This window comes from Humulus lupulus, chromosome 4 (genome assembly GCF_963169125.1).
Source record: "Humulus lupulus chromosome 4, drHumLupu1.1, whole genome shotgun sequence".
NCBI lineage: Eukaryota > Viridiplantae > Streptophyta > Magnoliopsida > Rosales > Cannabaceae > Humulus > Humulus lupulus.
Window position 1 is genome coordinate 17,003,382 of NC_084796.1, and position 11,439 is coordinate 17,014,820.

The following is an 11,439-nucleotide window of genomic DNA, read 5'->3' on the forward strand; positions in this document are numbered from 1 at the left end:
CTATTTTAACTATTTTATAAAACATATAGTCCAAAAAGTAAATTGTCAAAACACAGGGTCCAAACAAATAATGGGAAAAATACAAGGTCCAAAAAAGTATAAACCCAATTAAAAACACAGATAAAATAAGTTTGGAAAAACAAATCAAGAGGGATTTCATTCTTATTGGCTAATATCTCAAGACAATATATATCATATATAAAAAAAATGTTTTTTTTTTCTTCAGGTAATATGAAAAAACCTAAATACTCTTACATATTTTTATCATATCAATATTTAGATCATTACTAATAATTTTATAGGTTCATTTAAATTACTAGTTTTTGCTTCAATTTTAAAATCAATCCTAGTCTTCCTCTAGTTCTCCTTCCCCAAAAAGTCCATCATAATTGAAAAACTACATGAAATTATAATTTTTTTTTTGCAGCAAATTCTTTTTTATTTAGTATCATACCCAATCATGAAATGAACACATGTTTAACATGTAATACACCCCCATTATTTTGTTCAATGAAATACTTTTATTTATTTTTTAAATGAAAACCTCCAATACACTCATAACTATAAGAAAATAATTTGCATCTAAAAAAAAAACTTATTTTCAACTTAAAACATCATATCATACCCAACTCTTTTTTTTTTTTTTGCCTTTTTCTTCTAGAAATTGTTCATGAAGTAAAGGTTGTGGGTTCACAACCATCATAAACACAAGCCAAAACATCTCTATAGTCTCTTGAGATGGTAAAGGAATCATAGACATTGCCATCACTGCTCTTCTTGTACTCAAACAAAAGCCATGAGTGGTTGAATGCTGTGAGTTTGACAAAACCAAAGTCAACGTCTCTGTAAATACTCCATGCTGGTTGCGTCGGCCCAAATTTGGACAAGTGACTTCCACCGCCTCCGACCACAACGTGAATTGTTCCATTCACCGTGCCAGAATAATGTGATTTTTCTTTCTTCATACATTGATTCTGCATTGCAATTATGAAAACAAATATATGTAATATAGTTAGACAAGAAAATTTGGTTAAATTTGTAATATCTTAAATTATATATATTTTTTTTTAAAATTAACAATATATACCATCATCAACTCCACAAATACAGAAATACTGATTCGAAAAACTGAAGATTCCATTTTAATAATGTGGGCAAACTCTAAGAATGTCGTTCCTGAGGTTGTTTTCTTCCACGCCAGATCATTTGTATACGACACATTACATATCAAGTAGACACCATTGTTGTTTTTCAGAGACTTGGGATTCACACATATCGTCGTTTTCAAGGTTTAAAAACTGACTCTATAATGATTATTATTATTTATTTCTTCAAAAATGTCCTTTTATATACTAACTTTATACACTTCCCTCCCGTTTAATATCATACATTGAGGAGTTTATTATACGACATGTCGTTCTAAGTAGTTTTCCGCCTATATTTGTTGATACGAAATGTCGTATTAAGCTTTTCCTACATATAGTCGCTTTTAAGTGCTATAGATTTATAGCGTACGTACCTGGTAAATGGGACAAGTCCTCTCATAATTATGGATATGGCCAAAGAAAGCAATGTCCACCTTGTACTTCTGCCATAGCTTTTGTAAGCTCTCCCTTCCCATGGGCTCCCCAAACGACCCATCTTTCCAATACGACGAAGAATAACCCAAAACCCGATGAGCTGCAAAGATCAACCAAGGCTGTTTTTGCCTGTCTGCTGAGGCAAGGCATTTCTCTATGAACTTGTACTGTTCTGAACCTTCTCTCCAGTCATGCTCACTATCAGCTATACAGAAGTGAAACATACCAAACTTTGTTGAGTACCTGAAAAGATAACACTCACAACACGCTTTTCAAAATCCCATATAAGAAAACTGTGTTAGATTGTTAAGATGAGAAACATATCGATCTACTTTACCAGAACTTGGCTCTGTTCTCAGCAGGAACATGGAACATGTTCTCAGCTAGCACGCCGCATTCACCGCCTGAATCATTGCCATCGTAGAATGATCCTGACCCCGGTACATCACGCTCATGATTTCCACTGTATTTGGAGTACTCAACAGCACGTAAGTTCAAGAAGAAAGTCAATAAATAATTGGAAATTTATAGACTAGTGTGAATAAACAAGGATATCAAACCTTGCTATCATATATGGCAAAGTTGATGCAATAGGCTCTACTTGAGCTGTGAATTGGTCCCATTGTGAGATGTATCCATTTGCATATGAGATATCTCCAATGTGGAAAACTATGTCTATGTTGTCCAAGTCCTTGATGAGTTGATCTGTGGTGTTAAGTGCGCCTGGTTGATAGTTACTATACTCATTTGAACCATCTTGCTCTGCCTACAAAATGAAGAAAAAAAAACTAAGTAAAAGACCATAGCTTCATAGTTGTTTTATACTTGTTTTCTTGGCATACCTTTCCCATGTCACCAAATATAACCACACGCTGTAATGAGTTCTGTCCAGGATATGGGGGTGATTTAAAATAGTAGGACTTGCTCCAGATAATGGTACCATTAAGTAACATATGTCCAAGCTTGTAAGAGTACCTGAGCAAACGAAATCAGTCATAACCATAAGAACAATAATGTCAATTGATGTTTTGCAGAAGAAATCATTTCTAGTACTGAAGAATTTTACTTAGAGTTAGGCCACAAATCCATCAGAAAACTTGTATGGATAAAACCAGGATCACGCCAACCAAATGTCCGTGCTGGTGTGCCTGCAAACTTAAGAGAGCTCGGTTACTACAATGGTTTCAATTGCAATATCCTATTCAGATTCTACAAGCTAATTGCGAAATCAACTCTATATGAGAGATTCTTCCACTAGGCTTCTGATTTGGAAAGTAAATAATCAAGAGATAAAAGAAAAGAGTAAATATCCATTGCTTTAAAAGGGACATAAATGAAATGAATAGTACCACACATGCTGTTTCGACCAAAAGTCAATGTTCCTGCTGGTGACTGAATTTGAGGCCTTCCTTTGAAACCCCACTCAACAAAGGGTACAGCTTCATTAATGTCATAGCCACTTGTCCAGGTTACTGACATCTGCATCAAAATAAAACATCATTAGAAGAAACTTAATAGAATAAGATAACAAATAACCCCTTTACACTAATTTTCCATAGCGTCATAATTGCATGTTATGGATGAAAATTGAAAACAGTAACCAAATGGTCTGGTATGGGTTACTCAAGGTTGTCTCAATGCAATTTCAGCAACCAAATGGTCTGGTGTCGGTTACTTAGAGCTGTCCTAGTAAGTAACAAATCGTCTAGTGTGCGTTACTCATGGTTGTGCATTTTGAGCAACTAAATTGTTTGTGTGGGATACTCAAGGCTATCCTAGTCCATTTCTGCAACTAAAAAACAAAAAAACAACGGGCATCCTAATAATGTCCCAAATGATATTTTAAACAGGACTTCACAAATCACACTAATACAAATGAACTTACTTCATTCCAAGACATCCCTTGTGCAAGACGTGGATAAAGGGGGACCTTTGGATTTGCAAAGCTTATAACATTTGAAACTGCCACCAATTTTGGCTGTGAATTCAAAACATAAGAGTTAGGCAATGAGTAAATAAAAAGACACTGAATATAAAAAGATGAAAGAGAAGAGTAACACGACATACATTTGATAACCCGCCTGAGAACAATGCGAATGAGATATCTTCTCTTTGATTGATCAACCGAAACTTCAAAGTGGCCTTGCCCGTCTTGGTATAGTCATTGGAATCATTTGCAAACTTGTACTGAAACAAAAACAACAAGGTCAATGTAGTTCTTAAAAAAACATTGAAATAACTCAATGCAATAACTCGTACCTTAATTGGAGCCGAACATATATATGGAACTTCTTCCATAATGTCTGTAGCTGGACAAGTAGAAGAGCTGCCGTAATAGAACAAACAAATCTTTTATTTACAACCACCCTTACAAGAAAGTTAAACAAAACAACAAAAAAGTCAACCAGAGAGACAAAACTTGAAATTTGCTGGAGAAAACACAGCAATCCAATCATCATCACTAGGCTTAGGTGATTCAAATTTAACATCGACCCATTGAAAATCTTCCCCCTGCAAAATAATCCCATCACCTAAAATCATCTTAGTCGAAGTTTCACATATAATTATCATCATAGCATCTAAAATAATAAACATATATATATATACATATATTTTCATATAGATGTGTAGTTATACAAGTACAAAACCTTGGTGCCAAGAACAAGTGGTAGTGCCTTGACAGAAGCGTTTTCATTAAGCTCAAAAACGGCTCTGTGGATAGCAATCTTAGACAATGGCTGAACTCCATCTCCACCATGGCTGCCTCTGGTGTGGGCCTTTGGGAAATGTACTAATACTAATATTAGTACTGTAATTTTCAGCGATGAATAGCTAAAGCCCTTCATTTTTTTCAGCTGAACTCTCATATTGTTGCAGATAACCTGTAATGGTACACTAATGTTGTAGACATTGGACATTTTTATAGGCCGGCCATTTGTTACTTCCATAGCTCCGTCCTCTGCTCTTGGTTTCTAGTCAACTTTTTGGCTCTATTCTATCTCTGTCTTGTTTTATTTTTTATTTTTTCCTTTTGTTTATTCATATTTATTTTTTCAAAGATTATGATACCCAATTAACAAATAAAGGATTAATAAATTATGGTCAATAAATTATTATTTTTAAGGAGAAAATGAAAACTCCATATTTGTTTCCCAGTTCTTAATTACTTTAAAAGAACCATACGATACACCTTTGACTAATCTGAAATCTGAATGCAATTAAACAAAGATACTAAGTGATAAGTAATATTTCAGAACTCGTTTAGTCAATGAAACCCAAATAATAAACTAAACTAAATCTATTATAATAATCTAATAAAGACTAAATTTCTCTTTATGATTCGTTATTCAAAATATTCTGGATAGGGGCAATTTCAGTCCAGGAGGGGGGGAAATTGAGTACAACTAGATATGGCATTCAGTCAGCCTCATAATGCTTTTTAAATTTACAGAGAGGCTAAATACAAACTTTGGGAACAATTTTTCTAGGTTCAATGTATAAGATCATCAAACAACTGGACCTTGGAAACCATTTACATGCTGCTAGTGGCTGTTTCAAAATTCTTCATTTAATTAGGTCTTGATGCTTCAAAGATTGGGATAGCAACTTCTCCAACTCCACTAAACTGGTAGGACATTAACATAATCAGCAAGTAAATGAAAGGTGATAATTTTTTTAAAAATCAAATGCAAACCAAAAAAATAAAAACAAACAAGACTATGTGCTCGGTATACATCTCGTATTTCTGAAATGCTTCCTTTTGCTTGGCCAAATATGCATCACTATCTTTCGGTAGATCGATTGCAGAGTTCCCTGCAAAATGAAGAAAGCAAAAGTAGGTGGAACCATATAAAATGATTCATAGCAAATATTTATTCGGAAAGGTGATATTAAGGCTCTTAATAAGCTTAGAAAACAAATGATAAAAAAGGAGGGGAAAAAATCAATACCCTTGAACAAATGAAAGATTCGCATAATCGATTACAAATGAGTCAAATAAATTAATTGACCAATGTTTATTATTTGAGAAGCAGATGGTTTAGACAAGAATCATGTGTTCAAATTTGTTATTATCAATCTTTCTAAAGATTTAGCTGATTGGAGGTCAGCCAATATTTATTCTTATATTCTAACAAAGTTGGATATAACATAAAATAAAACCCAAGAAAAATAGCTATTGATCAAAGAAAGTCATAAGCATCTATTGTAATTAGTCATTAAGACAGATGGATGAGAAAAAAAGTGACATGCCAACTTCAAACTCCTGTGAAGAAGTAATTAAGTATCCTCTGTTAAGTATTTATAAACACAAGTATACTTTCTAACTTGAGTACAACTTATAATACAGAGTCCATAGGCTTATTAAAAAATCAATCATACTTTTTGACTTGAAGATATACCAATCACTTGAAAATAACTGGATGCACTTACCAAAGGATAGATAGACAACTAGCAAAAAGTTTTTACGGTTAACCAAAGGTGGGACATACAACCCACAAAACCATTGAAAATACGTTTATATGTGTGTGTGTGTGTCAGCTTCTCCTTTTAAAAAATCTTACTCCAAACCCAAAATAAACGGAGGTGTGTGAAAAAGTGATCCTGTGACTGCACATGGCCTTTTGAGTTATGAAAAAAACTAAATGCAAAATTTATTTCTAAAATCACCATTCAAACATGACCTGTAACATTTAAAGTATCAATGCAAATAGCCATACTTAGATGCACGGCTGGACTGGTTGGTTGTTTCATCACCACATCTTTGTTAACCTTTAGGGAAACTGGTTTCTCAAACTGCTGCAACCCCTGTTCATAGAATTAGCAAGCCTTAATTGACAGCATCATAAATTACCCATAGCAGAAGTACATTTTTAAGACAACAATCATCTACGGGTGCACTGATGAACTAGATACTGAAAATTCAAATGCCCATTTTTGTTAACCTTTTGAGATGCTGGTTTATCAGTCTGCTGAATCCCCTGTTTATAAAAATCACACACTATAATCAGAAGCAGTTTGAAATACACATAACAGAAGTTTATAAGATAAGGATCATTTAAGTAGTGCATTAATGCACCAGAAACTAAAATTTGAAGTCCCCAACACTTGAATGAAAGCTAAATATAAAGAGCTACAGTGAAAATGTTATCACACCTTCCTCTTATCCCTCCTCTTGAGTATCTTCATATGACACTTTTTTATGTAATGCATCAAATGATACCGAGAATGTCTAGAGCACAACTGTTCCTGGACCTCTGGGTTCTCAGCAAGCCAATCAGAAATATCTTTAGACTTAACCACCTCATCTTTGTCCAAAGATTCTAACCATGAATAAACTGGTCTCCACTGATCAGTGCGTTGAAATCTAGCGTGTGGGATATCAACTTGATTATCTTCTTTTTCCTGCTTAACAAGGAAGAACACAAGAATCACCACATTCAGCTCCATTTCAGGTCTCGCTGAAGCAAGTGAAACAACTCACAAAACCCAATTCACCTAAGAATCAGAGTCCCCAGAATAACAACAACGACCTAGTTTTCAAAATATTAAAAATTTAATTCACATAAACCATAAACACCACTAACAAGTATGAGATTTCAGAAACTGGGACCTGAATGGGGGTGGGAGCAATGGGGAGTCTGATGCAACTTTGAATAGAAATAAGTCTTTGACAAAGATCAGGACGAGGCATTGACTTGATGCCTTCCGGAATAGAATCAAGGTTAGAGTCAATCCAAGCCTCGACTTCCGCCATGGACACAGCTTTGGCTTCGGCGAAGGAGCAGAGCCAAGCTCGAGCCATGGTGGCCCACTCGTGTGATAGGTCACCATTGTCATCGTTATCAGAGCTTCTCTGTACAGCTCCTTCTCCATCTTCTCCTCCTTTTTCCACTTCTGCTAGGGTTTCCTCTGCATTATTCGACATTTTTCTTTATTTATTTATTTTTTAATATTAATATTTATTTATTAATTTCTTCTACTGCACTGCACTGCACTGCACTACTTGCTGTGCCGCCGAGACGAGAAGGGTATAATATCGTTGTCAGGTGGGTTCTTGTTTTCATAACAATTAAGAAAAGTAATTAATTTTAGGAAAATTTATATAGGGGAATTCTCCAATATGCTTTATTTTAAGTCTTGCCGGTAGGGCTCTCAGTATTCTCAACGTGAACAATTTTTTGTGCGACTTTTTTTTATGACCGTGCATATTGTAGCTATTTAGAGCATCCTGCAAATTTTCAGAAAATTCCAAATAGTTTACAATACCGAAAACTAGGTTCAAACATGTTGTTGCATGTGTGACTAATTTTTTTTATGCGTGTGAAAAATAATATGTTTGAACCTAGTTTTCGATACTGTAAACTATTCGAAATTTTCTGAAAATTTGCAGGATGCTCTAAATAGCTATAATATACATGGTCATAAAAAAAAGTCGCGCCGAAAACTGTTCACAGGTCGAGAAACACTGAGAGCCCTACCGGTAAGGCTTAATGTAACGCCCCGGTTACCCCAAAACAGTTACGGTGAACCGGAAATTTGACTCATTGCCTGATTCCTTTGGTTAAAAACATGATCTAAGTGTTATTAACAAGTTAAGGTGAAAACCAGTAAAAAGGAAATGATATGTTTTATTGACACATAAAACTGTTCATAGGCCCACAAGAGCACTTACAAGTTATTTACAACTCAAAAAAGTCATTACTGTTCCAAAATTTCAAATCTCGCCAACCTAAGCGGCAAAAATAGGGTAAACCCCCTAGTTCCTCTGAGAACTCCTTGGCCATGGTGGTTAAGCGGTCGCATATGTACACATCACCACCTAAGCTCTTCACTCAAGGCTGGGTGAGTTTTTCTTTCCCTTTACTTGCACCACATAGCACCCATGAGCCAAAGCCCAGCAAGAAAACATTGCATTATATGTAAACATCATCAAATGATTATCATTATAATCACACAGAGTTCAAAGCTTTCAAACAGATGAGTGAATATCACTTGAGGTTCTGGTAAACCATATTGAATGACTAACAAGCAGGTCACTAATTCAAATGGAAGAGTGGCTGCTAGGTAAGCCACTAGCCTTCAACAAATGAGAGACTGATGGGTAAGTCTCTATTTTAACAAGTGAGTGACTGATGGGTAAGCCACACAAGCGCTTATAATATTCATCGAACTTGAGGTCGGTCCAGCATTAATGCTCTTTAAGTCATCTAATGCAGAAAGTCGATTAGTTCTAATCTTTATTGGCTTGCGTTGAACACGCTAAGGCCGTCCTGACTAATGAGTCAGCGCAATGTGACCAGTGCCCAATACCACTGCCGAACCTAACTAATGAGTCACAGCTTTACAGTTGATACTAGCACCTTTGCCAAATCTGACTAATGAGTCAATACCATGCACAAGTGAGCAAGATTTGCTAAGTATTCCACAATCAATTCATGTCCACATTTATACAACCAACATGCCTCATGAATAACCATGCATGTCACAGATGGGGTGCAGTTTTCTTACCTCTGATTCGAGCTAGAATGAACAAAAGAACGACCCTTGAGAACGGTTTAGCTTTTAGTCCTTTAGTGGTTACCTAATCATAACACATTATAGGATACCATCAATAACATGATAATCAAAGGTTCTCAAAACAATATCTAGCCTCCGATAGATCAATCCAAACTAATCCAAGTAGTAGGGACACTCTCGAGGCCTAAAACCATGATCCCGGGGTCAAAACATGCAAATGGGCTTAACTCTGCTTAAGAGCCGTGGCCCTGAAACCTTGTGTCGCGGCCCCCAGAAATTCCAGAGGCAAGCGCCGCGGCGCCTAACCCAAGGGCCGCGACGCCCAGCGCAAACAGAAACCCCCTCATTCAACCTCGAGCTAGGGCCGCGGCGCCCAAGAACAGGGTCGCGGCCCCCAACCCTGGGCCATTCCCAAACGCGTTTTTAACTTCTCAAAACCTCCTAAATCATACCTAAATATTCCCCAATCATCAAAACAAGGTTCCCAAGCTTCCCCATGCATCAAAACCCAAGGTTCAAACGAATTGAAAACTCAACAATTCACAAAGTCCAATTCAAAGCTTAGAAACTCTAAAAACTCAAAACTTTAAACTTAGATTACCTTCGATTAGGTTGTTTTCTGTCGAATCCTTCAGTCAATAAGCTTCTAATCTTTCCTAGGATCACTATGCCTCGATCCTCGCTTGATTCCGACTCCTAGAACTCAAGATTTCTTCGAAAAGGCTTAAACGGTAAAACAGACTTTGAAAAGGGAGAACGGGTGGTTTTCTATCGTACATTCTTATCTGACAGCTATTTCAAGCTTAAGTAACCTCAAATAAAACCTAGTGCTCGGGGTCCCGAAAATACCCCCAGGGACATTATAGCCAAAACTTCCAGAATTTCACCCTGATCTCAAATATTCCCAATTTATCATCAAATAGACATTCCTATTACCCCAAAATTGACCCCGTTATGACAAAACCGCTAATCCACTAAAAATGACCGTCTCATGCCGAATAGCTCGAATATATCTCTATAATGATGGAATCTCATTCACAAATCACATCATGCACCCAAACACACAAATTTACCCTCAATGGCCCAAATTATCAAATCAATTCAATTAACATAAATGTGGACTCACATGCATGAATATAACATCATATCATAGTATAATTCACATATACATGCATATTATCATTTAATGGCTTAATTAAACAAGTATGGCCCTCCCAGCCTACTAATCCCGCCATTAAATCATATCGGATAATTCGGGGCATTACACTTAAAGTGAAGTCCCAATAAAAATTTGTCATATATATATATATATGTATGAACAAAAAAAGGATATAATATGGCATTAATTATTTATGTTAGCAAAGTGTGCGGCAAGAGATTTGCTTAAATTAAATATACATATTTATAATAATTATAATTAGTTTCTTATTATTTGTAAAAAAAAATAATTAGTTTCTTATTGATTTTCATTTTTTGATAATTTCTTATTAATTTTGTAATAAAAATTAGAAGGAAAAAATAATTTTGGATGTTTTTTTTTTTTGAATATGTAATTGGATCTTGTGTTTTGTTAAATAACAATTCGGATCATGTGTTTTATAAAATGATTCAAAATATTATCAATTATAAGATTAATTTTTAGGTGTTGGGGGATTGGGTTGTTCATTGGTCAGTTTAGTCAGGTTATAATATATTTTAATCAACTCAATGTAAAAATTGGTTTGCAAAAATACAACTCCAACTCATCCAATTAAGAAAAAAATAAATTTAACCGACCAAACCAATCTTAAGTTTTTTTTTTTAAATATTCAAATAATTAGATTCAACAAACTAAAAGTATAGTATATGTTTACCAAAAAACGACTCCCGATGACGTGGCAAAAACTTCTTACACGTGGTTGGCACGTGGCAGTTATGAGTGAAGGGATTCTGTTCGACTATCGACTAGATGATTATTGCTTCATCAAGTCTCGCGTTTGGGTGCTACCAGTCTGGTCGCATACTTCTATTTACTTCTTTTGAGATACGCAATCTTGTAAAAATTACATTCATTATATTTCTTTTTATTACCTTGATACGCTGATCCTAATGGGATTAAAGGCCCATCAGCCCATGTAACCTCCTTGAGCCTATAAATAAGAATGAGAAGGCTCAAGGAATGGACTTTTGACTTTTGAACTTTTAATCTTTGGATTCAGAGAGAAAAGCATAATGTGATTATCCATCGAAAATTGTAATTCTCCTAAGACTGGTGAAACTCAAGAACCCTAGTTTTTTTATCACAGTATTGGGATTCAATATCAATAAGAACACTAAGTGGACGTAGGTCATTACCACCTAG

General features: G+C 35.3%; 2 protein-coding genes across 2 annotated transcripts; both read right to left on the reverse strand.

Annotated features, from left to right (window-relative positions):
- Positions 1 to 506: 506 nt before the first annotated feature.
- Positions 507 to 4,775, reverse strand: LOC133830064 (probable inactive purple acid phosphatase 27). Its single transcript, XM_062259967.1, has 12 exons — positions 4,229 to 4,775; positions 4,000 to 4,091; positions 3,840 to 3,906; positions 3,648 to 3,767; positions 3,466 to 3,558; positions 2,930 to 3,059; positions 2,647 to 2,728; positions 2,423 to 2,555; positions 2,141 to 2,346; positions 1,918 to 2,043; positions 1,520 to 1,823; positions 507 to 974 (listed from the first exon to the last, which is right to left on the reverse strand). Exons 1-12 carry the CDS (start codon positions 4,526 to 4,528, stop codon positions 669 to 671), a joined length of 1,959 nt encoding a protein of 652 aa, XP_062115951.1. The 5' UTR covers positions 4,529 to 4,775; the 3' UTR covers positions 507 to 668.
- Positions 4,776 to 4,895: 120 nt separating this feature from the next.
- On the reverse strand, positions 4,896 to 7,635 carry LOC133830065 (uncharacterized). Its single transcript, XM_062259969.1, has 6 exons — positions 7,192 to 7,635; positions 6,735 to 6,983; positions 6,524 to 6,559; positions 6,299 to 6,386; positions 5,315 to 5,393; positions 4,896 to 5,205 (listed from the first exon to the last, which is right to left on the reverse strand). The coding sequence occupies exons 1-6, from the start codon at positions 7,504 to 7,506 to the stop codon at positions 5,145 to 5,147; spliced, it is 828 nt and encodes a 275-aa protein (XP_062115953.1). The 5' UTR covers positions 7,507 to 7,635; the 3' UTR covers positions 4,896 to 5,144.
- Positions 7,636 to 11,439: the final 3,804 nt, after the last annotated feature.

Excerpts from the sequence above, each read along its gene's own strand:
- LOC133830064 (XM_062259967.1), bottom strand. The coding sequence starts at position 4,528 with ATGGAAGTAACAAATGGCCGGCCTATAAAAATGTCCAATGTCTACAAC. Across the intron at positions 2,556-2,646 it reads GATTTGTGGCCTAACTCTAA|GTACTCTTACAAGCTTGGAC; the intron begins GTAAAATTCTTC and ends TCGTTTGCTCAG. Across the intron at positions 2,347-2,422 it reads TATTTGGTGACATGGGAAAG|GCAGAGCAAGATGGTTCAAA; the intron begins GTATGCCAAGAA and ends TTCATTTTGTAG.
- LOC133830065 (XM_062259969.1), bottom strand. The coding sequence starts at position 7,506 with ATGTCGAATAATGCAGAGGAAACCCTAGCAGAAGTGGAAAAAGGAGGA. Across the intron at positions 6,560-6,734 it reads AGAGGAGGGATAAGAGGAAG|GGGATTCAGCAGACTGATAA; the intron begins GTGTGATAACAT and ends TTTTATAAACAG. Across the intron at positions 6,387-6,523 it reads ATAAACCAGCATCTCAAAAG|GGGTTGCAGCAGTTTGAGAA; the intron begins GTTAACAAAAAT and ends TTCTATGAACAG.